Below are 20,092 nucleotides of genomic sequence, written 5' to 3'. Positions count from 1 at the left end.
TCATAGCACATTGTCTCAAAGCAAGGGGCGCTTAAAGTCTTGGCTAAACAGTCCGGCACCTGCTCAAACAGGTATCAAGACTAACAATGCCATGCCAATGAAAATGAGTACCTGACTGTTGGATTCGCGAGTTCTAATCGGATTCTACGTCGTGGTTGACTAGAAAATGGCTATAGAGTGCACGGAGTACATACAGGTGTGTTTAAGATGCTCGACGTTCGTTGACCAATAGTAGAACAGCACCTACGTACAGTATGATAGCAACCGCTTCAAGCACAGTGAACAGACAACTATGGACATCTTCGGAATCGAACTATCCACTCCTGATTCTCAGACACATCGGTCCACTTCTACTCGTACGAAAGCAAGAAAAAAAATCCCCCACTGCCAGCCACAGTTCGTTGGAGAGATTCGTGGAGATTGTACTTGCTAGGCAGTGGCTTGGCGGTACGAAGAAGCATGCGATACATACATGTACCGTATTATCATGTTCTTTATAATTGTATCTTTGCGCGGGTTCAATAACACACGTAGGTATTCGACACATGTTTTGATCCATTAAACTGCTTGGAGTCAATATATGAGGGTCGCTCGGGGCCTGCTTCATTCATGCTAGGTTCGTGGACCTCTTTCAAGGCTAAAAGTCTTCACCGAGCGAAAGATATACGTAATTCCAGAATCATCTGGGTGGATGTACGGAGTACAGGGCAGACTCGTCTTTTCCGTGGTGAATGATTCTGGAATTGAAAGTTCGAGCGACACGTGTACTGGGTCTTGGTCCTCGGGGGCACAAATCTCGGATTGAGATCTCAGTGCATTCGTAGTACATGTACGAGTGGTGGTCACTATACGTATTTTGATATATTAAGCACGCTTAATCCCGAGTCACGCACACGTCTAAGTAGATGCTTTCCAGCTCTTTCTATATTCTTGCTAGAACGAATATGTATTGCCTGTAACTAGATCCTATTTCTTATCTAACGCTATATCATTCCAGGTTGAACAACGTACAGTCAAGCTGTGGTGTATGCGTATGGAATGAATACTACTGTAAGACGAGATTATGTGTACCTAGTTCGAAATCGACCCAGAAATGGATAGCGAATACCCATAATGTTCTCGATGTTGTGGGTTTAATTCTAGCGCACTTACGTATATCAAAAGCCTCTAGGAGTCAACATGGTCTATGGATGCTCTGACGCCCAGTGTACCTGCACACTTCCCCAACTCCACACCTTGCATACGCAACAGGTGATGCGCCTTCTCAGCCACATGCACGTGGCTTTTAGCTTTATTCGCATGCTTTCGTTTCCAATCTCCGGAACTGGGTACTCGGCCGTTCCTTCTCCATCGGAGTTTGAGTAGTAGATACCGATGTGATGTAGGCCTTCTTCTACACTCGCTTCCCGAGAAATATACTTGTCCCGTCAAGATACCTTGGACCCATTGTAGTGAATTGAAATACTTGAAGATACGAACAGTGGACCTCAAAGTCATGGTCTTCGGGGCTCATTAGCGCCAGCCGAATCTGCCTTAGTCTCGCGGCCATGACGCGGCCTTTGAGGAAAATCCGCATCCGCACACTATCCAGATTGGTCGTACATAGTGAGCAGAAAGTGAAAGTGAATGAAGGTTCTCGCAAAATTACGGGAATTAATATTAAAATCCTTCCTATGAAGGAAGGTCTCCACTGGAGAGACCACATGGTCATCCAACCAAGATACGATGATACAGCGAAGAATATGATCATAATCCAATCTCTGAACATGCCCTCCTTCCCCCGTAGGCGAATCAATTATGGCACCTACGGCAGGACTGGTCATTTTGGCTCTGGACTGGTATGTATAGGTTGAGGCATCTGGCTCTAAACCGAGGCTGGCCAATTAATCTCAACCATCAACACATCCTATGCTTCAATGTAGACATACAGCAGATGGAGAGACTCATACACACGATGATCGTTTACCTTTGGCCGTTTTGGCTCCTATGACCTTGGTTGATTAGGTATTGTTAGACTTTGCTGGACGAGATTGCCAAGACAGGGTTTGAGACGGAGTATACCAGCACCAGCTTTTTCAGATTAAGAGTGACCAAAACTGACGATACAGGACCTTTTTCTTTGGGCTCCATCCTTCTCGTGGAGATCCCCTTCTTTGCCGTAGTCGCAGCTGGACCAACTCTGGGAACGTAGGGTCTTTGAGTCTCTCAATGGCATAGTTGAATGGAAAAGTCATCTTATTCAGGTAATTGATCACTCTTGGTAGAATTGGCGCCGGTGGATTGGGAAGGATGAGCGATCTTCCCACTTCCCGATCCATGAACGAAATCTACACGGCCAAGGACATGAGCAAGAGCGGAATGGGTAGTGATTTTTAATACTGTCTCTTGCTTTCCTTGCTTATTCGCAATTCTCCAAATGAATGTATGCGTGATTGTCAAAGGTAGTATCTACTAAAAATGTAAGAAAAATGGGTGAGGAGGTGAGGAGGGACCCTAGGTAGGGTATGTACATGTATACAAGATCAGATCATACCGGCAATAAGCGGGAACTTCCACTTAATCGCTCTATACGAGTTCATGTTCAAACTGTGTACGGCTTCAACGCCGCAGGACAAATCCTCCGAACCTTGGAAGTCTCGCTGTACGTGTATTACGATTACATATAAATACAGCAGCGCTTCTTGGAATACGCGCACTGAGTACACGTACTTGCGGAGCGTGGCGGAGTGTCTTGGATCCCTTCGGAGACATTGTCTTCTCATTGACTGCTTCTAAGGGGGCTTGGTATGATTGATAGTTGTAATCTGGGCATCTTAGCACATCGTACGCAAGTACAGTCACATTAACGCTAACTATATGTTGTACATAACCAAAATTTGTAATATGACAACATGTTGCAAACACGTGTTGTATGCTCATCGTTGATCTAAGTATGGAAGGCTGTCCTATTCTCCCGGGAGGTAGCGGGTTTGGGATGCGACATGTTATCAACTCCTCGCTTCGCCTTGTAAGATCTTGCAATAATGCGTGTGTACATACTCCGTAAGGATACCTGATGTATCAAGCTGACTTGCCGCTCAGGTTGGGGCTGAGGCGCTTCATTGGACTCTCGGCGCTAGATGTGAGAACGGTTACGTCAATTATTATTTATTTTTGGTGTCACAATCAAAGTTCAACGTATTCAAGCTTAAACATTGAGTTCCACGGATACGACATCCACTTTGAGGACTATCAAACCGAGACTACTACTGAATAGCCTAGTTACAAGGTGCCAAAATCCACATGGATTGAAATAAAATACACAGGGGCTGTACGAAGCTAGTCAACCATCCAAGATAACCTTCATCTCTGCCAAGAGCCAAGGCGCCAAAACGCATCGCGTTGGCGAGTCATGGCCCAGGAGAGGAGACGCTCGGCAGGGCCATGTGGAGCGGTCGTCGCAAGCCAGATGTTGTCGGTTTGTTCAGTATGGAGTATTGGTATCACATAGAGTGATAAAACTATATCTGTCATATAGGATATATGTGAAAGAGAGGATCTGATTTCAATAAGCAGATCAGAGCATTGAAGTAAATAAAAATAGACACAATCGTTGCATGATGGCAGTTCTCAAGCGTTTTGGTGGGCCTGGATAAGGTACGGAGAAATAGACGTCATGGGTATTATCCCCTGGCAGACGAAACGAAAGTCGAAAAAAAATATATCAGTCTTTACCTCTTTTCTTCTCCTTATTCCTCTCCTCGCAAATACAGAATAATATTTATCCAACCTGCATTGAGCGCCAAAACCGCCAAAACGACGGAAATACGTGATACCAAAGGGGTGGACGTTATAAAATTCCCACTTTGGACTACTTCGGCTTACACATACATACCTCCATGCCTCCCGGGACCACGAACAATAAAACAAATAATGCCCGCCATGCACGCACAACTTCTTGGTCAAGTGGCTTCCACTTGATCCAGACCACCGGCGAATCCTCCGAAACCCCTCAAGGCCGTCGTCGACGCGAGTCCAACGTCTCCCTCGCCAGCGTTGAAGAACGCTCCACCCCCGACTCACTCGACTCGCCCACCCTCAATGACACCATGTTAAGGAATACCTCGATGGATCTGTCTGCCGATCGCAAAGCCCGGCATGTGCGCGGCCGCTCGATCAGCCACGGCCAGCCACAGCTGTTGGCCATGCGGGAGGATGAGCTTCCGGTTGCGCCGGCGCGCCCCGCGCCCGTAACTTGGATGTCGCTGCCGCGCAAGGGTCAACTGGGACTTCTGGGACTCTGTCGGGTCTTCGATTTCTTGCAGATTGCTTCCCTGCAGGCATATATGTTCTACCAGCTCAAGTCCTTTGATCCGAACCTCTCCGACTCGGATGTCGCGACCCAGGCGGGTATTCTCCAGGGTGCTTTCACTGCTGCTCAGTTTGCGACGGCGATCCCCTGGGGTCGTGCTGCTGACGCTGAGTGGGGTGGACGCAAGTTCGTTCTGCTTGTTGGTTTAATTGGTACGGCGGTGTCTTGTTTGGGTGTCGCTTATTCAACGTCGTTCGCGCAGGCCGTGTTTTGGCGCTCGTTTGGCGGTGGTATCAACGGTACTGTTGGTATCATCCGGACTATGATTGCGGAGAATGTTAAAGAGAAAAAATATCATTCGCGTGCTTTCTTGATTCTGCCCATTGGTTTCAATATAGCCTCGCTGTTTGGTCCCGGTAAGTTTTGGGTCCTGCCAATGCTATTCCCGGGTATGTGACAATGCGCTAACTAGTCTCGCAGTCATGGGTGGCATGCTAGCTGATCCTGTTAAGAGCTATCCTCGTCTCTTTGGTCCTAACTCGTCTTTCGGGGGCGTGAATGGAGTGCAGTGGCTCCAGACGTATCCTTACGCTCTGCCAATGTTCGCGAACTTCTGTTTCCTCTCTTCGACCGCAGCTTTAGTTGCCTATGGGCTGGAGGAGACCCTAGCTTCTTGCAAGGGCAAGCCCGGCCTAGGTGCATTCGCTAAGAAGCTCTTGGCACGTTGCGCGAAGAAAGTAGTTCCATCTTCTTCGCCCTTGTACACGAGACTTCCGCTCCGTGACAATGAAGAGGACGGACCTTTGCTGGACCAACCGGTAGACCGCTCGGAAAGCTATGAGCTTGAAGAAAAGGCACATAAGCCTGCGCGTCATCAACAGGTCCTACCCTTCCGGAGAATCTGGACCAAGAACGTGCTGTCCACACTCGGTGCGCAAGCTTTCTTCGACTTCCAAATGGGTGCCTTCAACAATCTTTGGCTGCTTTTTCTTTCTACTCCCCGCTATGACGCCAATGACGCCGGAAGCCCAGCCCAAAGCTTGCCATTCGCCTTCACGGGTGGACTGGGTATGCTGCCGCAGAGCGTCGGCTTCGCTACAGCCATTCTCGGCATGATTGGCATGTTCCTCCAGTTCACTATCTACCCTTCCATCAATAGCCGCCTGGGAACGGCTAAGAGCTATCAGTATTTCCTCTCCCTCTTTCCGATCGCATACTTCATTGCCCCCTATATCTCGCTGGCGCCGTCCACAACTCCCCCTCCTGGCCAAGCCAACGGCCCTTGGGTCTGGTTTGGGATCATTGTTGTTCTCTTCTTCCAGGTCACTGCCCGAACCTTCACTCTTCCAACCTCCATCATCCTGCTTAACAACTGCTCGCCGCACCCATCGGTCCTCGGTACAATGCACGGCATCGGCCAGTCCGTGTCTTCCGCCTTCCGTACCATTGGACCTATCTTTTCAGGCGCATGGTATGGGTATGGCCTGGACGTCGGCATGGTCGGCTTTGCTTGGTGGTTGATTGCCTTGGTATCTGTATTTGGCTGTGTCGCAGCCGTGTTCGTATATGAAGGTTCAGGGCATGAGATCCTTCTTCCTGGTGAAGAAGAAGAGATCTGATGTGACACGATCCCAGTGTATATCTTTTCCCTTCAGACTTGGATTGTACATTGCTCCAACATTTTGCATATCATACGGTGTCGGTCGGTTGTGTGCGCACTTTTTTGTTTTATTCTTCTTGAAGTTAGTGCAACTCACATCGCCATCTTCAGATGATCTCTTTCTTACTTGCATCCATAGCTGCAGCCTTGGGCAGTCCTTGGGCGGCGGTCTTTCGACATATCGGATTTTTGCTGTTTCTTATATTCCTCGCTTGCATACTATTTTCTCTTTGCATCTTCCGTTATACTGCGGCATCTTCAATTTTTGTCTTTTTACAATAGAAACCCCAGGCAATGACCTGATTGATCCTCAATGTGATCAAATTGGATGAAAGTGATCATACTATATACTTCATTTTCGAATTTGGCCAGCTTAGAGCTTTAGTGCGTCATAACAGTGAACCGTTGCTCATTCAGTAATGCGTATCTTCTATTTTAATCTTGAAATCATATCGCTTGATACCAAGCCATCTCTTACAAGCTAGCTCCATATCCCTTGGCATAGCTTGCATCGAAAGTCTCCTTGTTGACCGCATATTCGCGGATGTAATCCCTCTCGAGATCATGTGTTCTCCGGCCAAGGAGAACAAGACTGTGCAATGGCGCACCCATCTCAACAGTAGAGAGCTCCTTGAGGGTACCGGAAACAAGCTGCTGGTTAGCAGCACCAACGCGCGCGGCTCCAACAGCCAAACTATCGGGTCCATAAACACCCTCCTTGCGCTCCTCCTCAGTCTCCAGCATCTGTGCCGCACACTGAGCAACGGTCATGTAGCGGGGCGGCTCATAGATGCGGCGACCACGCGCCATGTTCTCCAGCGACTGCTCCTTGACCTTAATATCAAGGAGGACTAGCGTGTGCAAACCGATCTGAATGTTCTCGCGCACACGATCATAGTATGAAGATGGCTTCCATGTCTCTGTGAAGAACACCATGCTGACTGTTTGTCCGAAGTTGTACAACTGCAATCCGGTGCAGCCGATGCCGGACATGATAGAGGCATTAGGAACGACCTTGGTTTCAATGCCGAGTTCGCGCGCGCGCAGGACAAGATCGGTGTGGGTTGTTGCGCTGTTGGCGGGGTTGTGTTAGCTGTTGATCTTGTGGGGGAAGTAGACGACGGCCGTACCCAAATGGATCACCCACTACGAGGAACACAATGTCGACTTTATCACCGTCGGCCAAGATATCGTCACTGCCAGTCTCGACTAGTTCGCGGTCTGCCTCGATGACGGGGCGGCCATAGAAAGCTTCCTACTAGTGTTACGTTCAATTAGTCCATCTGCGCAAATGATATGGGTTGCTTGTTTGGAATATAATTCCAAGTTAGAAGTTTGACCTCCACTCACCAGCTTTGACTTGTCCACGAGAAGGATACTGGTGTATGCTTCCAGGTAGACCCTCTCGGCCCGCTTCACAATCTCCAAGCCGCGGACGGTGATATCCGTTTCATCGGCGAGACCAAGACCAACAAGGTGCAACATTTTGGCTGTAGAACCTCTGGATGTGCAATTGAGCGGATGACAAGGATTCAAAATCAATTGAACTGCTGTCAATAAGAACAATACAATTCAATGATATAGTACTAGAAAAAAAAAAGCACCCTCCTCCGTGCCCCGCGACAGCGGCAGAATCCTGCGCCACCGCCTGGACCAAAGAATATCCGGCTATCGCTATCGCGTCCCCAGATCGGCCTGTGCTTCTCCGTCCGGACGTCCATAGCTCCGCCCTTTGTTCCTTTGGTCTGAGTCGCAATCGATTATCATCTCCTTTCCCTATACTGATCCCAGGGAACGCTCTCGTTTATATTGTCAAAGCTCCATATTCTGCGCCGGTAGGATTACCGCCATCCACCATGAGCTCCGATCGGAACCCGAAGTATCGGCAGGAGATACAACAGGTGAGTTCTTCTCCTGTTCATTGCTCTTTTGGCTTGTAGTTCTCAATCTCTCGGTCTCCCTGGCTCGCGAATACTCCAATGGAATCTTCTCGGCGGGTCCTCAATGGTCTTTGAACACATCGGCTAGCTCGTGAATTGCGGTATACTTGTGTCGCGCGAACATCTCTGCTCCTGGGAACAGCATCACACCCGACGTCCCACTTCGAATACTATGGATAGCTGCTCCAGCAAGCTTAGAGCCAGGTTTTGGGCCAGCAAAGACCATGCTCTTGTTGGGCTTGCGATGCATCACCATTGCCTTGTGCTGCGAATCAACTCGTTGGCTGGACATTGGGTCAATTCATTCCCGCTATGCCATCTTTTCAATTCTCAGAGACTTTCGATGAGCTTTTTGCGAAGGTTCACATTGGGTCGAAATATTTGGGAGCGGATTGTGGTCTTGATGGATCTTGTGAACCAGCATCATCGAGCAGTGGATGTAAATTCCTCACTGCGGGATAGCAGATTCCCACTCTTTACAATCTTCGAAGTTCCACTTCATGAATACCGAAGCTATCTTCAATGGCCCGAACGCCTGCTGGCTCCGCCGGGCCTCCTGGCCTTCTGTGGTTGAGTTGAACTGGCTCGCGCACCACTTCTTGGGATGCTTTCGTTTGTCTTTGCAACTGATTCTGCCAATATCGAAGGATTGGCATTAGACCGATGTGGGGTACTGCCTAACTCAAGTCATGGGATGATGTAAAGAAACAACTCGGAGTTCCTGGGTGCAATGAGCAAAAGGCTCTGACTTCCATATTTTGATATTCGGGGCGGCCATGGGTTTTATCACGAACTTTATCCACAACGACTTCGAAGTTTGCCTTGCGATTTATTTGTTTGCCTCGAGGTGTTTGGAAGTCTTTCAACTCTTGCCTCTTATTGCACGTCGCCTCTTTATCGGCTGTTCCTGCTACTTGTCAAATATCAACTTTTCTGTTCACCAAAGTGTGCATTTTGTTCTTCTGTTTGACTCCGGCGACGCGTTCTCCGTGTGATCTTACATGTTCAACGCGTCCTTGCAAACCTCCTTCAAGTCCTTGGATACTTCATTTGGTTTCTTCATTCACCAATCATGACTTCTCCCGACTCTAGCATCCGAGAAATCCTCAGAATCTGGACATTTTGCTCAGATGAACTTGCGCGGATTGACTCAGAAGGGGACTCGGGCCATCATATGCCTCGTGCAACTCCAGAACCGGACATTAATTGCCACGAGGATGTCTCTAGCTACCGTGCTGGGGAGGTTTTTGATGCCAATCAAAGTGGTCTCCCTGACGAAGCCGTGAAAGAAGGATCTGACTATGATCTGACCTCGCATACAATTATATCACATGTCAATTGACCTCATGCAACTTCAGATGCAGGGCCGAATTTTCATGGAGACATCTCTAGGTCTTCCATTGAAGATTAATTTAATGCCAAGTTGAATTCTCTCTCCGTCAAGGATGAAGACATCTCTTGCAAGCCCTACATCCAGCACCACCACCACCGTGATCTCAGTGAAGCTAGGATTAGTTTGATTTCAATCCACTCACTCTGTACTCATATTTACAAATCCTTCACTTTTCAAACGGACAGTGATGCGAGCAACATCGAAAGCAGTCTGGACGGCCAGGAAGATCCAGAGATTGAGAACGAAAGCGTATTTGAAGATTCCATTGCTGATGATGATATGAAGATGATGTTTGTCTCTGGAGAGACGGCAGAGCCCTCGCCTGAAACCACAACTTTGATTGAGGAAATCACTCGCCAACAAGTGATCGAAATTGTAAGAACTGGCAAGTATTATTTTAAGAGTATCATCGCTAACGATCAAACCCAATAGCTTACCCGCAGCACTGCACTGGCAACTCGCCGTGGCGTTCGCTCAATCTCCACCGACGACCTTATTTTCCTGATTCGCCACGACAAAGCTAAGGTCTCCCGTCTTCGAACTTTTCTTTCCTGGAAGGACGTCCGCAAGAATGTCAAAGACTCCGACGACAAAGGCGGCGGTGACGCTGCGGACTTCGCTGCTGCAGACGATGCGGCAGGTGTTGTCGCTGGTCCGCAAGATGTTGCCGCTAAGCCCAAGAACAAGCGAGCCAAGGTCGGACTAGCCTGGGATGTCAACAGCTTCTACTCAATCCAAGTGCCCGAGCGAGAAGACGAAGAAGACGAAGAAGAGGAGGAGCAGAACTACGCGACACTCCAGCGTCTTGCTGCAGCCGATGAACGCACCCGTCACATGACGAAGGAGGAGTACGTGTTCTGGTCTGAGTGTCGCCAAGCGTCCTTTACGTACCGCAAGAGCAAGCGATTCCGCGAATGGGCGGGTTTCGGTATTGTGACCGAGTCCAAGCCGAACGATGATATTGTCGATATTCTTGGGTTCCTTACATTCGAGATCGTCCAGACCCTGACTGAAGAGGCACTTAAAGTAAAAGAGCGCGAAGACAACGAGAAGAACCGACGTGGGGGTGCTGAAGCCGGCGAAAATCTTAAGAAACGGAAGCGTGAGACCGGCTTGTTCGATCCGCCGGAGGAAGGACGCACGCCCATCGAGCCACGCCACGTTCGCGAGGCTTACCGCAAGTTGCAGGCTACTCCTCAGAAGGCGGTTGCCATGTTATTGCACGAGGGCCGTGTTCCTGCTCGCCTTCCTCTTGTTTTGGTGAGTCTATACAATACTTCACTGTCTGGTCTTCTACTAACAAATTCATCAGATTTAAATGCTCGTTTTCTTCGGTGCCACTTTAGGGCCATTTCATGAATTACACACGGCAGCGGGAGTATACGGACGATACCCAGTTTTATCTTGTTCTATTTGCGGCGAATTCGGGGTATCTCCCCGGAGTATCTTTGGTTTTGAGTTTGCCTTTGCTTTGATTCTAGTCTTTCTATACCTGTACTACCATGTTCTAATCAGCAATACGCAACCTTGTTTACGTTCCTCGGACTTGCGCGAACCATAAATCCGTTCAATCAAACACACAAATGATCATCCAGGCTCTCGTTATTTTGAAAGTTGACCTTCAGCATGGCTGGTAAGAGAAGATGCAACCTTCAGGTGCCTCTAGGAGATTTAAGCTGAACAGTGTATGGGCAAGACTGCATTGTAACCAGTTGTTTGATACAGGAAGCCTCGTAGGATTGCGAACGATACGATATCATCACATGGACCTGTCATAGATTATTTATTCGTCACACTCTACACCGTAAAAACTACAAAATAGCAAGTTGCATACTACGTCGGTAAGATCTACCCGAGTAGATAGATGTGGCATATGTGGGTATATAAAATGGTGAAATATTGTTCTTATTTGAGTCAGTTTTATTCAATCTTCTGCCCTTTTTACCTTCCTTCTAACCTGCTCTACTGAACAAACGTCTCAATATGTACTTGACTGGTCTTGTCCTTCTATGCCTCATACGCTCGACTATGGCTACGGCCATACCACCTGGACCTGAGTCGGCGATGCATTGCCCTAATCACTGGCAGGTTTGTGGTGTATGTTGCATACATATCTCCTATTTGGTTGCTAGCTAGTATTGCTGACCTTTTTATGACAATAGATATGTAACGGAGGCTCTTGCAAGGTTGGGGGTTTCAATCAGTAAGTGTCTTACCTATTTGGGTGCTAATACATGCTAACGCGATGTTGTAGTCCTTGCAAGCGTGGGACTAGTGTAAAACTCTCATCATTTTTACCATATCTACTCGATCTTTCTGGTGTCCAGGTCTAATTGGTTTCTCTTGGATGTAGTGCTGGGTCGGCTTTGGCGGCGGGGATGGTAAGGTTTGTGGAGGTTGGATGGGGTCTCTTGACGAATATTGCCCTGGAAAAGAGCCCAGGGAGGAGGAAGTGTGAATATTTCTGGGTATATACGTATGTGACACCGCTTGATTGCAGTCTGAGGTTCGTATAGCTGGTTCCTTGGCCTCCCGTGTGGGACCACTTAAGAAGCTACCCGTATAACAAACTTATACCTCAGAGGTTCCTTAGATATGATATCGCGTATACAGTGCACTGCGGCCTTTCGGATTCCAACTCTAATTTCTAGAATGACATGCAGAAGCATGTTGCGTAAGCATCCTCCTAATAATACATATTCTCTTCGTTGCATTTGTAGGGATATATACAATCCGTCATATGTAAATATCTCATTGACAACATAGCTATGCAGTGTCGTCAATTCTCAGGCATCAGTAGCAGAGCGCAGCCTAATTATTCCTTATGTGTCCGGCGCCCTGTAGCAGTCAGTCAGTAAGCCGATTCGTCAAACACAGATGTCAAGGAGCCAAGAACATACACTCAGCCAACTCCTGCAAACTCAATTCCCGAATACCGTTGAAAGAAGGGACGTTGCCCTGCACAGCACCCTTGACAGTATCGACAGCACGACCAAGGATGCCCTTGTGTGCAACAACGTGTGTCGCTAGCTTAGCCTCAAGCTTAATGACACCAATCCGAGGATCCGTGGGTCCACCATCGTGCACGCCATCACCCATGTCACCGATCCACGCTTTGAGTGCGGGTGAATAATACTTCTCCACGATAGCAGAGTCGCCAATCACGGATGCAGTGCCTGAGATGGAGGCCCAGGCTCCGCTCACGGGATCGAGGAAGGACATGTTTGTTTCTTGTGGATGCACAGTGAGGTCCATTGTTTTGCCAGAGAAAAGGTTTGTGTGGAAGATGAGGTCAATACCGCCGTTCTCCTGTGTCCAAGAATCAATTAGTATGTTTTTCCTAACGACCATGGGGGCTATAAACGCAATAAAGCTCGCAATAAATGTTGGGACTCATACCTTTGCGGCCAATGCCATGCATCGCGAAGCGAGATAGTCGCCCTCTGACTGCTTCGTTGTCAACATACCAAACTTCACTTCGGAGATGAAGTTGGTCAGGTCTTCGATCTTCTGGGCCAGAGGCGGGTCTTCAAAGTTCTTGGTCTTATAGGGATCCACGGGGTGGTTGCCCGTGTTAGTGTCGATAGTGGCATTTGTGGTAGACATTCTTCGTTTTGTTCTCAATATGGGTCAGTTGATATGATGAAAGAAGGGAATCTGAGCAAATCGCAGACAATTTATATCGAAAACCGCTGCTTCCTTGGAACTATACACAGGGTCGTCAATGTGACGTCACCGATAAGATCCGGATCAGGGCTCAAAGACGATGAGGTCAAGTTGAAGTTGAATGCATCACACCTCAGAAGCCTGTAACCTATACAGAAGTCTCTTCACAATTCTTCGTTTACTGAGGTGGGTTCGGCATCGCATTTACAGCACATTGCTCCAACCGATCGCCTCAAATGATCGATCATCGGCGAACCCCGGGTATATCCAGCCTTCAGAAATGTCTGAAACTGTATATTATATGAGTCATTTGGCTTGAGCATCTACTCAATGAGCAGCCGTGGAATTCCCTCATTGTCGAGGGATCGAACTCTAGAGTACTCATTTAGCAGGGGTTTCAAACCACGTACAAACCAACAGGAAAAGGATCTCACCTCTGGAAAAGATACCACAGAATCTGCAGGAAAACAGTAATCAGACTCATCAAGAGTGCTATGCGACGCAGCATTAGCAAAATTTTTCATCAAATGAGAAGAATCAAAGAAGGAACACACCTTCCTGCCCCCAGCTTCCCACGATCCTAGCCGCTTTCCTCCTTGCCTGTGCTTTGATTCCAACCCAGACAGGCATAAAGCCTGTGCGACAGGTCGTTCCATAGACGACCATACACCCACCCTTCACTCGACGGCACTCATGATGCCACCGACGGCGCTCCATGATCCGGCGGACACGCCCATTGCAAAAAGATTCGTCGGTGATGAATGAGCACTTCTCCATAGGGCATTCGAGCCTGCGCTCGAATCTTTCGACCAGCCAGTCGACTTTCAGGCGTACACCAGTATACACCAAGTAGTAGAATTGGCGGCTGCTGTGTTTCAACGCTAAAGCATCTGGATAGCAAAGGTAGGAACTCAGTTGGATATGGAGTTCCGAGGGGAGTGTCACCAGGCTGGGGACGGTGGCTTTTAGGCTTCTGGAAGCTTGTGGTGCTTCCATTTTTCTCGAGGTTGATGCGTTCGAAGCCTGTTGGACCTTCGTCAGTCAATATCTATAGATGTATATCTGATATGGAGATGGGGCTGGCACCTTATATAACGAGGGTCGAAAACCGATGCCTAATGCTGTAGGAGCTGATAATAATAGTTTGTTTTGAGATAACTGATTCGACTCTACAGAAGGATCACAAAATCACAAATAATTGACGGAGTGTAAGAGAGTTGCCTATTTACGTGGCTGCGATATTAGCCAACGGGATGTCCTTTGGTGCCTAGCGAAAACCACGCACTACCCAAACCTGGGGTTGACATATGGCAATGTCTCTTTTCCAAGACATATCCTAGACAATTGCAATAAGCAACGATTGCAACTAAAACAAGTATCTCGAAGCCCAAGCTCGTTCGGTAGGTGCCCAGGTGACCAGCGCCGCTTACGTGATCTTCAATGTCGGCCTCCAGCCGATCTCCAAGGTGCAGGCTTCAACTTCTGTTGCCACTCACCAACAGACCATCCTACTTCTCCTAAACAAACCTCCATTCCAAACACAAAAATGTCAGGACCAAACGCCTACGGCACTCCGGTGTCGGACACGGCCTTCCGCAAAACCTGGGATCGTGAAGAATACGCCAAAAAAGCAGCCGACGATGAAGCCAAGCGCAAAGCTGAAGGCAAAGCCCGCTACGAAGCGAAGCTCCTGGGCAAGAAATATCACGCACCAGTCGACTACAGCACGCTTGAAGAAACCACAGCCCGCAAGCAGCGCTTGGACGTCGCGTCAATGGTCGGCAAGACAATGATTGTGCCCGCGGGCGCGGGAATGGGCAAGCGTGGACCCGGTGCTGGATTCTACTGCAAGGACTGTGATCTTACATACAAAGATAACTTGCAGCTTGTGGAACATTTGAACAGCAAGCAGCATTTGATTGCGACGGGGCAGAGTGGCGAGGTGAAGAGAGCCAGTGTTGAGGACGTGCGTATGCGGTTGAGGATGCTTGCGCATAGGAAACGTCAGAGGGACGAAGAAGAGCGTAAGGCTTGGCAGCTTGATCTTGGGGTACGGCTCAAGGAGCGGGAAGAGCTTGATGCTAAGGAGAGGGAGGAGAACAGGCGCAAGCGGAGTGAGAAGCGGAAGAAGGTTAAGCAGGAAGATGACAGCTGGGAGGGCCGGTTGGGAATCATTGCTTGAGGGATTGTCCTTGTGGTGCGCGTTCTACATTTGATACCCATGGTGTTTTGGTCTATTTTCAAGGCTTTCTTTCTCCCGATTGTGTTCTTCGTATGCAATAATGGCATTGTCAAAAGTAAAATTGCGAGCTAAAGATCCAACATTTATTTCCTAGCGCCTAACAGAACGCCTAACATGCAAATTCATTTCGTCCGAAAACATATGCACACCTGGTTAGTCGATGCACTCGATAGCTTCGAGTCGCCGCATTGCTCGGCCACCCTCCTTCTCAAATTGACTGACAAGTCGCTCACACTCTCTCTTCAATCGTTCTTCGCCGTTCTTGGCATTCCAAGAGATCCATTCTTGGACGGTCATTTTTTTCTCTGGGCTAGTCAGCCCGCCTTTCGCGCCTTTGAAAAGTCCAGAGAGATCTGCATTTTCCTTGTCGCTGGCGTCTCCGAAAATTAGTTCATCAATATCCACTGGCGTCCATGGATGGATGGAAGGTCCGAATCCTCCATTGGCATTACGTTTAGATGGTGATGGAGTGCTGGTTGCCAGAGGGACTCGGAACTCAGGCTGTTTGGGTGTCGGTTGGACAGGTGGGCGGGATGCCGAGGGTCGTGATGATGGAGGCCGGTTTTCAGCGTCTGATGATTGAGGTGATAGCGATGGAGTGCTTTGATGAGGTGGTGGAAGGGGCGAGACTGCCCGGTTAGACCGTTTGGAACTCCGCCGAGACCTGTGCACTCCACTAGAGGAGCCTTGACTTTGTGTAAGGTTCTCCGCAAGGTGCTCTTCGTCTGGGATATCGCTGTATCGTTTGATAGTCTTCGGTGGTAAACTAGGCGTCGTCTGACGCAATTGTGGCTCGTGGAAATGTTTTCGTGGAGTGGGAGAAGTGTCCTGAGGAAGGTTGACCATTTCAAGCTGATCAGGCAAATCATCCGCAGTTTCAAATTCATCATCCTGCTCTAGAGCCGAAATTTCAACATGATGTTCCTCGACTGGGGGTTCAGGAATGGGAGGCTGCTCCTTCCTTTTCTCGGACTTCTTGGATTTTTTCTCTTTGGTTGACGTAGCATCCTTCTTCTTGGAGCTCTTCTTTGTTTCAGCCTTGGCTACTGGTTCTTCGGGCTCTGGTACAGACTCGGGCTCCTTAGTGGGAATTTCGACGGATATAAACGAATCATGACGCCCTGAATCGTCCCCAACATCGGCAGACTTGCGGCTTAGGGATTCTCGAGGCTCTGGTGACTGTGTTTTTCTTGTTTCTTCGGTCTTTGCTTTTTTGGTCCCCTTTTTCTTGGATCCTTTCGCTGCCTTCGTCTTTGGAGCTGACGGCTCGGGTGCCTGCGATTCCTCACTGTCACCGGCATCCACTCTTTCATCCTGTGCGGTCGGCTCCGAGGATCGAGCTACTGCCTTGGACTTTTTGCTTGGTTTAGACTTCTTCGATGCTCTCGGTTGTTCTGTCTCGGCCTCGGGTTCGGGCTCAACGGGTGTGGGGATATCAGTTTCAAGGCCTGCCTCGATTTGAGCATCGATCTCCGATTCACGAGGCCCCCCAGGGTTTGACGATGATTTTGATGCACTAGGCACATCAGAAACCTTGCGGGTCTTGGATGCTCTCTTTTTCGTTAGCTTGCGACCTCTCCTTGCTTCTTCTTCCGAAATATCGGTATCCCCAGGCACTGCATCAGCCATCGCAGAATCGCTAAGTTCGTAGTTGTAGTTGCGAACAATGCTGCTACTCCGTGTTTTGGTGGCCCGTCGCTTCGCTGGTGGCTCAACTGGCGGCTGCGACGTCTCTTTTTCTTCTGGGGCGATCAACTCCGGTTCATCCTTGGTGTCCTCGCTGGGTCTTTTCTTCCCCCTGCCTGCGCGTTTGGGTTTCGGGGACTCCAGTTGAACAGGTTCTTCGATATTGGCTTGAATTTGGCTTTCAATCTCCACTGGTTCTTCCTTTTTGCTCTTGGTCCGCTTCGATTTGCTTTTAGATGTCTTCTTTGTGGATTTAGTTTTGGTGGCGGCCTGGGATATGATGCTCTGGTCCATCGAGTCATCCAAGTCTGCATCTGGCGCTTCGGATGTAACTGTGCCAACGGATTGAGTTGAGAGGCGGGAGGAGGCCTTGGAAACTCGGGGTTTCTTAGCACGAGAGCCTTTGCTTTTCTTTCCTGGAGGCTGCGCGAAGACAAAGAATGAACAATCGGAGGAGCGGCGGTAGTGTTCGTCACTAGCCAAAGTTAGCAATTAATCATGCGGGGAAGGAGCAATGTATACTCACAATGGGTCGTCCTTGGGCTCCCAACCATCCAAAGACAACTTACAATAGGCACAGCTAGCCAAATCGTCGCTCTCATCTGTCGGGCAGAAATACCATCCGCCTTCAACCATCTAGCGTCGTTGTCAGCCAATAGAGAATACGAAAATGGCAGATTTGCGCGTTACCTTCTCTGACTGGCATAGCCAGCCCTTCTTTCCGTCGTGTGGCCAGGCCGAGCCAAATGTCGCCAGCCGTGCTTGTGTAATTCGGTCGCCCGTAGGGTCCTCAATGGAGGAAGGGTTGGAGCTGCTCTGTTGAATATCCATCATGATGGCCCATCCACAGTCTGGCGCATGTTTGAGATGCTCCGTCACAGGATTATCATCTTCCTCCCAGCCATCCAACGCCCGGTGGCATTCGAAACATGTTGTATTGTCGGGATTGGTCTCGTATGGTTTGTAATAGAATCCAGCGTGCGCCAACTAAAATGCAGTCAAGTCAACCACTTGAAATTGACGCGTATTATCTTGTCAAACCCTGACATACCTCGGCTGGAGAAGGGCGCTGGTGCGGCCAGCTAATCGCTTTGGCTGTCTTTATGCCGGAAGACCTGCGCTTCTCTGGCTTGAGCACTATGTCGAAGCTAGCCAGGCGGGCCGCGAAAGTATCCATTTCGGAGCCCATGGTGATGTATCAGGGCAATCAGAGGCAACTTGCCACAATACACTACATGTAAAATCACCCTTGTTGGGGGGATTAGTTTCGTTTTGTCGAACGAGGGTTGTTGTCAACTCTCCGCGTTTGTTTACTTCCGTTGTTATGGGTCGCATCTTTGGGAACGGCCCACGTGACCATTACTCAGCACCCGAATTGGCAGCCGACGGGGGTACGTCAGAGCCGGAATTATTGACGGAGTCCCAATTCAACTTCATTTTACTTCACTCATTTGCTTTGCATGCGGGTCACTCATGCTCCTTGATTTGACTCAACTACTGCGCTCCGCGCCCCGATATATATTCTCCAAAACACAATCATGCCAGGAGTAATAGTATGTCAGGCCCATTTCCACCCGGTGATCCCGCTACAACTTATATGTTAGATGGTTGCTTCTCGAGGAGCTACTTCCAGCTCCGTTTGCCGCTACACCCTACTCTCATCCCCTCGTTTTAATCCTTCGTCGGTCCGTCTTTTGTCAACCAATCGTCGTGCAATCACTCCCTACAATGGCCGGCCCTCGGCACACTACAGTGCTTCGACTTCACATTTGCTACGCAAGGTGACGACCAGCCAGTCATCCTCCTCCTCATTCTCGACATCTTCAACCTCGTTTCTTCCCGAGTCGGACTGGGACCATAACCCGAACTTGTCCATTTCCAATTTCTCAGAACTTCCCTCCAAGGACTTTGGATTCAACCAGCACATGATTATAAACCAAGAGTTCAAGGAAGCGTTGCGAATGATTCTTTGGCAGTTCAAAGCGCCAATTCGATATGCATTTGCTTACGGATCGGGTGTGTTCCCGCAGAACGGTAGCGCGGCTCCGTCTAGTTCACTACACCCCTCGGCACCCACGGCTATTCAAAACATGCAACAGGGCTCCGGGAAGATGATTGATTTCATTTTTGGAGTGTCGTACTCTCAGCATTGGCATGATCTCAATCTGCATCAGCACCGTGATCATTATTCTGGACTGGGCTCGATGGGGTCGTACATGGTCTCCCAAGTACAGGACCGCATTGGCGCAGGTGTCTACTTCCATCCCTATGTCACAGTAAACGGCACGATGATCAAGTACGGTGTAGTGAACTTGGATACTTTGTGCCGGGACCTCACCCAGTGGGATACCTTGTACCTTGCCGGTCGTCTGCATAAGCCTGTTAAGATCTTGCGTGATCACCCGAAGGTGCGACTGGCAAACCAGATGAATTTGTTGTCTGCGTTGCGAGTCGCACTGCTTCTTCTACCGGAGAATTTCACCGAGTTTGAGTTGTATAGCACAATTGCCGGGATGAGCTATATGGGAGATCTCCGCATGGCCCTTCCGGCCGAGGACCCCGGCAAGGTGCGCAATATTGTTTCGGGACAGATGGCGCACTTCCGCCGGCTTTACGCGCCACTCATTGAGAATCTGCCTAACGTAACCTTCGTGGACCCCCGCTGCAGCAATGAGGATTGGATTGATGACCCGAACGCCATCCTAGCCATGGCGCAAGATATGGACCCAGTGAAGCGTGGTAACATGGTCCGCCGCCTGCCTGAGTCGTTCCGACAAAAGCTATACTTCCAATACCAGTCGCGTTTTGGCATCCCTCGGGCGGACTTCAATAAGATGGTCCAGGAAAATAAGGATTCGGAGGAAGTCCTTCGCCGGCCCCAAGGAGGTCCGTTTGAGCAACGGATTGCTGGGGATGATTTCCTCAATGAGGAGGTCTCCAAGTCCATTGAGAAGACAATCCGCTGGCCAAGCACCGTTCAGACAATCAAGGCGCCCTTCACAGCAGGTCTTGGTAAAAGCTGGACTTACTTGAAGGAGAAACGCGAGAAGCACAAGAAGGCCCAGATCAAAGCGGCGACATCATTGAAGCCAGCTGAGGCACCGAAGCCTTCAGAAACCAAGGAGACAAAAAAAGAATAGTTGAGATATAACACTAGATTGCCGACACAAGGCATATGGGGACGTTGTGGGTCGTTGTGACACATGTATCAACA

General features: G+C 49.1%; 9 protein-coding genes across 9 annotated transcripts; 4 read left to right on the top strand and 5 right to left on the bottom strand.

Moving 5' to 3' along the window:
• Window positions 1-3,878: 3,878 nt before the first annotated feature.
• N7457_009709 (putative MFS transporter) lies at window positions 3,879-5,910 on the top strand (the record flags this gene model as incomplete). Its single annotated transcript, XM_057180752.1, has 2 exons — window positions 3,879-4,707; window positions 4,772-5,910. 2 exons carry the CDS (start codon window positions 3,879-3,881, stop codon window positions 5,908-5,910), a joined length of 1,968 nt encoding a protein of 655 aa, XP_057029138.1.
• Window positions 5,911-6,425: 515 nt separating this feature from the next.
• dph5 (diphthine synthase) lies at window positions 6,426-7,436 on the bottom strand (the record flags this gene model as incomplete). Its single annotated transcript, XM_057180751.1, has 3 exons — window positions 6,426-7,023; window positions 7,082-7,206; window positions 7,302-7,436. The coding sequence occupies 3 exons, from the start codon at window positions 7,434-7,436 to the stop codon at window positions 6,426-6,428; spliced, it is 858 nt and encodes a 285-aa protein (XP_057029137.1).
• Window positions 7,437-7,952: 516 nt separating this feature from the next.
• On the bottom strand, window positions 7,953-8,183 carry N7457_009707 (uncharacterized protein; the record flags this gene model as incomplete). The annotated part of the gene is made up of 1 exon (XM_057180750.1): window positions 7,953-8,183. The coding sequence occupies one exon, from the start codon at window positions 8,181-8,183 to the stop codon at window positions 7,953-7,955; it is 231 nt and encodes a 76-aa protein (XP_057029136.1).
• A 780-nt stretch (window positions 8,184-8,963) lies between these two features.
• Window positions 8,964-10,602, top strand: N7457_009706 (transcriptional regulator SPT3; the record flags this gene model as incomplete). Its single annotated transcript, XM_057180749.1, has 4 exons — window positions 8,964-9,224; window positions 9,369-9,659; window positions 9,717-10,544; window positions 10,597-10,602. The coding sequence occupies 4 exons, from the start codon at window positions 8,964-8,966 to the stop codon at window positions 10,600-10,602; spliced, it is 1,386 nt and encodes a 461-aa protein (XP_057029135.1).
• A 1,497-nt stretch (window positions 10,603-12,099) lies between these two features.
• On the bottom strand, window positions 12,100-12,890 carry N7457_009705 (blue light-inducible protein Bli-3; the record flags this gene model as incomplete). The annotated part of the gene is made up of 3 exons (XM_057180748.1): window positions 12,100-12,122; window positions 12,185-12,593; window positions 12,684-12,890. 3 exons carry the CDS (start codon window positions 12,888-12,890, stop codon window positions 12,100-12,102), a joined length of 639 nt encoding a protein of 212 aa, XP_057029134.1.
• Window positions 12,891-13,273: 383 nt separating this feature from the next.
• N7457_009704 (uncharacterized protein) lies at window positions 13,274-13,946 on the bottom strand (the record flags this gene model as incomplete). Its single annotated transcript, XM_057180747.1, has 3 exons — window positions 13,274-13,322; window positions 13,385-13,442; window positions 13,505-13,946. 3 exons carry the CDS (start codon window positions 13,944-13,946, stop codon window positions 13,274-13,276), a joined length of 549 nt encoding a protein of 182 aa, XP_057029133.1.
• Window positions 13,947-14,496: 550 nt separating this feature from the next.
• On the top strand, window positions 14,497-15,132 carry N7457_009703 (U4/U6-U5 snRNP complex subunit SNU23; the record flags this gene model as incomplete). The annotated part of the gene is made up of 1 exon (XM_057180746.1): window positions 14,497-15,132. The coding sequence occupies one exon, from the start codon at window positions 14,497-14,499 to the stop codon at window positions 15,130-15,132; it is 636 nt and encodes a 211-aa protein (XP_057029132.1).
• Window positions 15,133-15,345: 213 nt separating this feature from the next.
• N7457_009702 (baculoviral IAP repeat-containing protein) lies at window positions 15,346-18,067 on the bottom strand (the record flags this gene model as incomplete). The annotated part of the gene is made up of 4 exons (XM_057180745.1): window positions 15,346-17,353; window positions 17,405-17,514; window positions 17,569-17,865; window positions 17,930-18,067. The coding sequence occupies 4 exons, from the start codon at window positions 18,065-18,067 to the stop codon at window positions 15,346-15,348; spliced, it is 2,553 nt and encodes an 850-aa protein (XP_057029131.1).
• A 349-nt stretch (window positions 18,068-18,416) lies between these two features.
• N7457_009701 (phosphatidate cytidylyltransferase) lies at window positions 18,417-20,018 on the top strand (the record flags this gene model as incomplete). Its single annotated transcript, XM_057180744.1, has 2 exons — window positions 18,417-18,431; window positions 18,483-20,018. 2 exons carry the CDS (start codon window positions 18,417-18,419, stop codon window positions 20,016-20,018), a joined length of 1,551 nt encoding a protein of 516 aa, XP_057029130.1.
• Window positions 20,019-20,092: the final 74 nt, after the last annotated feature.

Source organism: Penicillium paradoxum (assembly GCF_028828445.1).
Source record: "Penicillium paradoxum strain IBT 22861 chromosome Unknown utg000007l_segment0_segment0, whole genome shotgun sequence".
Lineage (NCBI taxonomy): Eukaryota > Fungi > Ascomycota > Eurotiomycetes > Eurotiales > Aspergillaceae > Penicillium > Penicillium paradoxum.
This window is presented reverse-complemented; position numbering and strand designations above follow the sequence as displayed.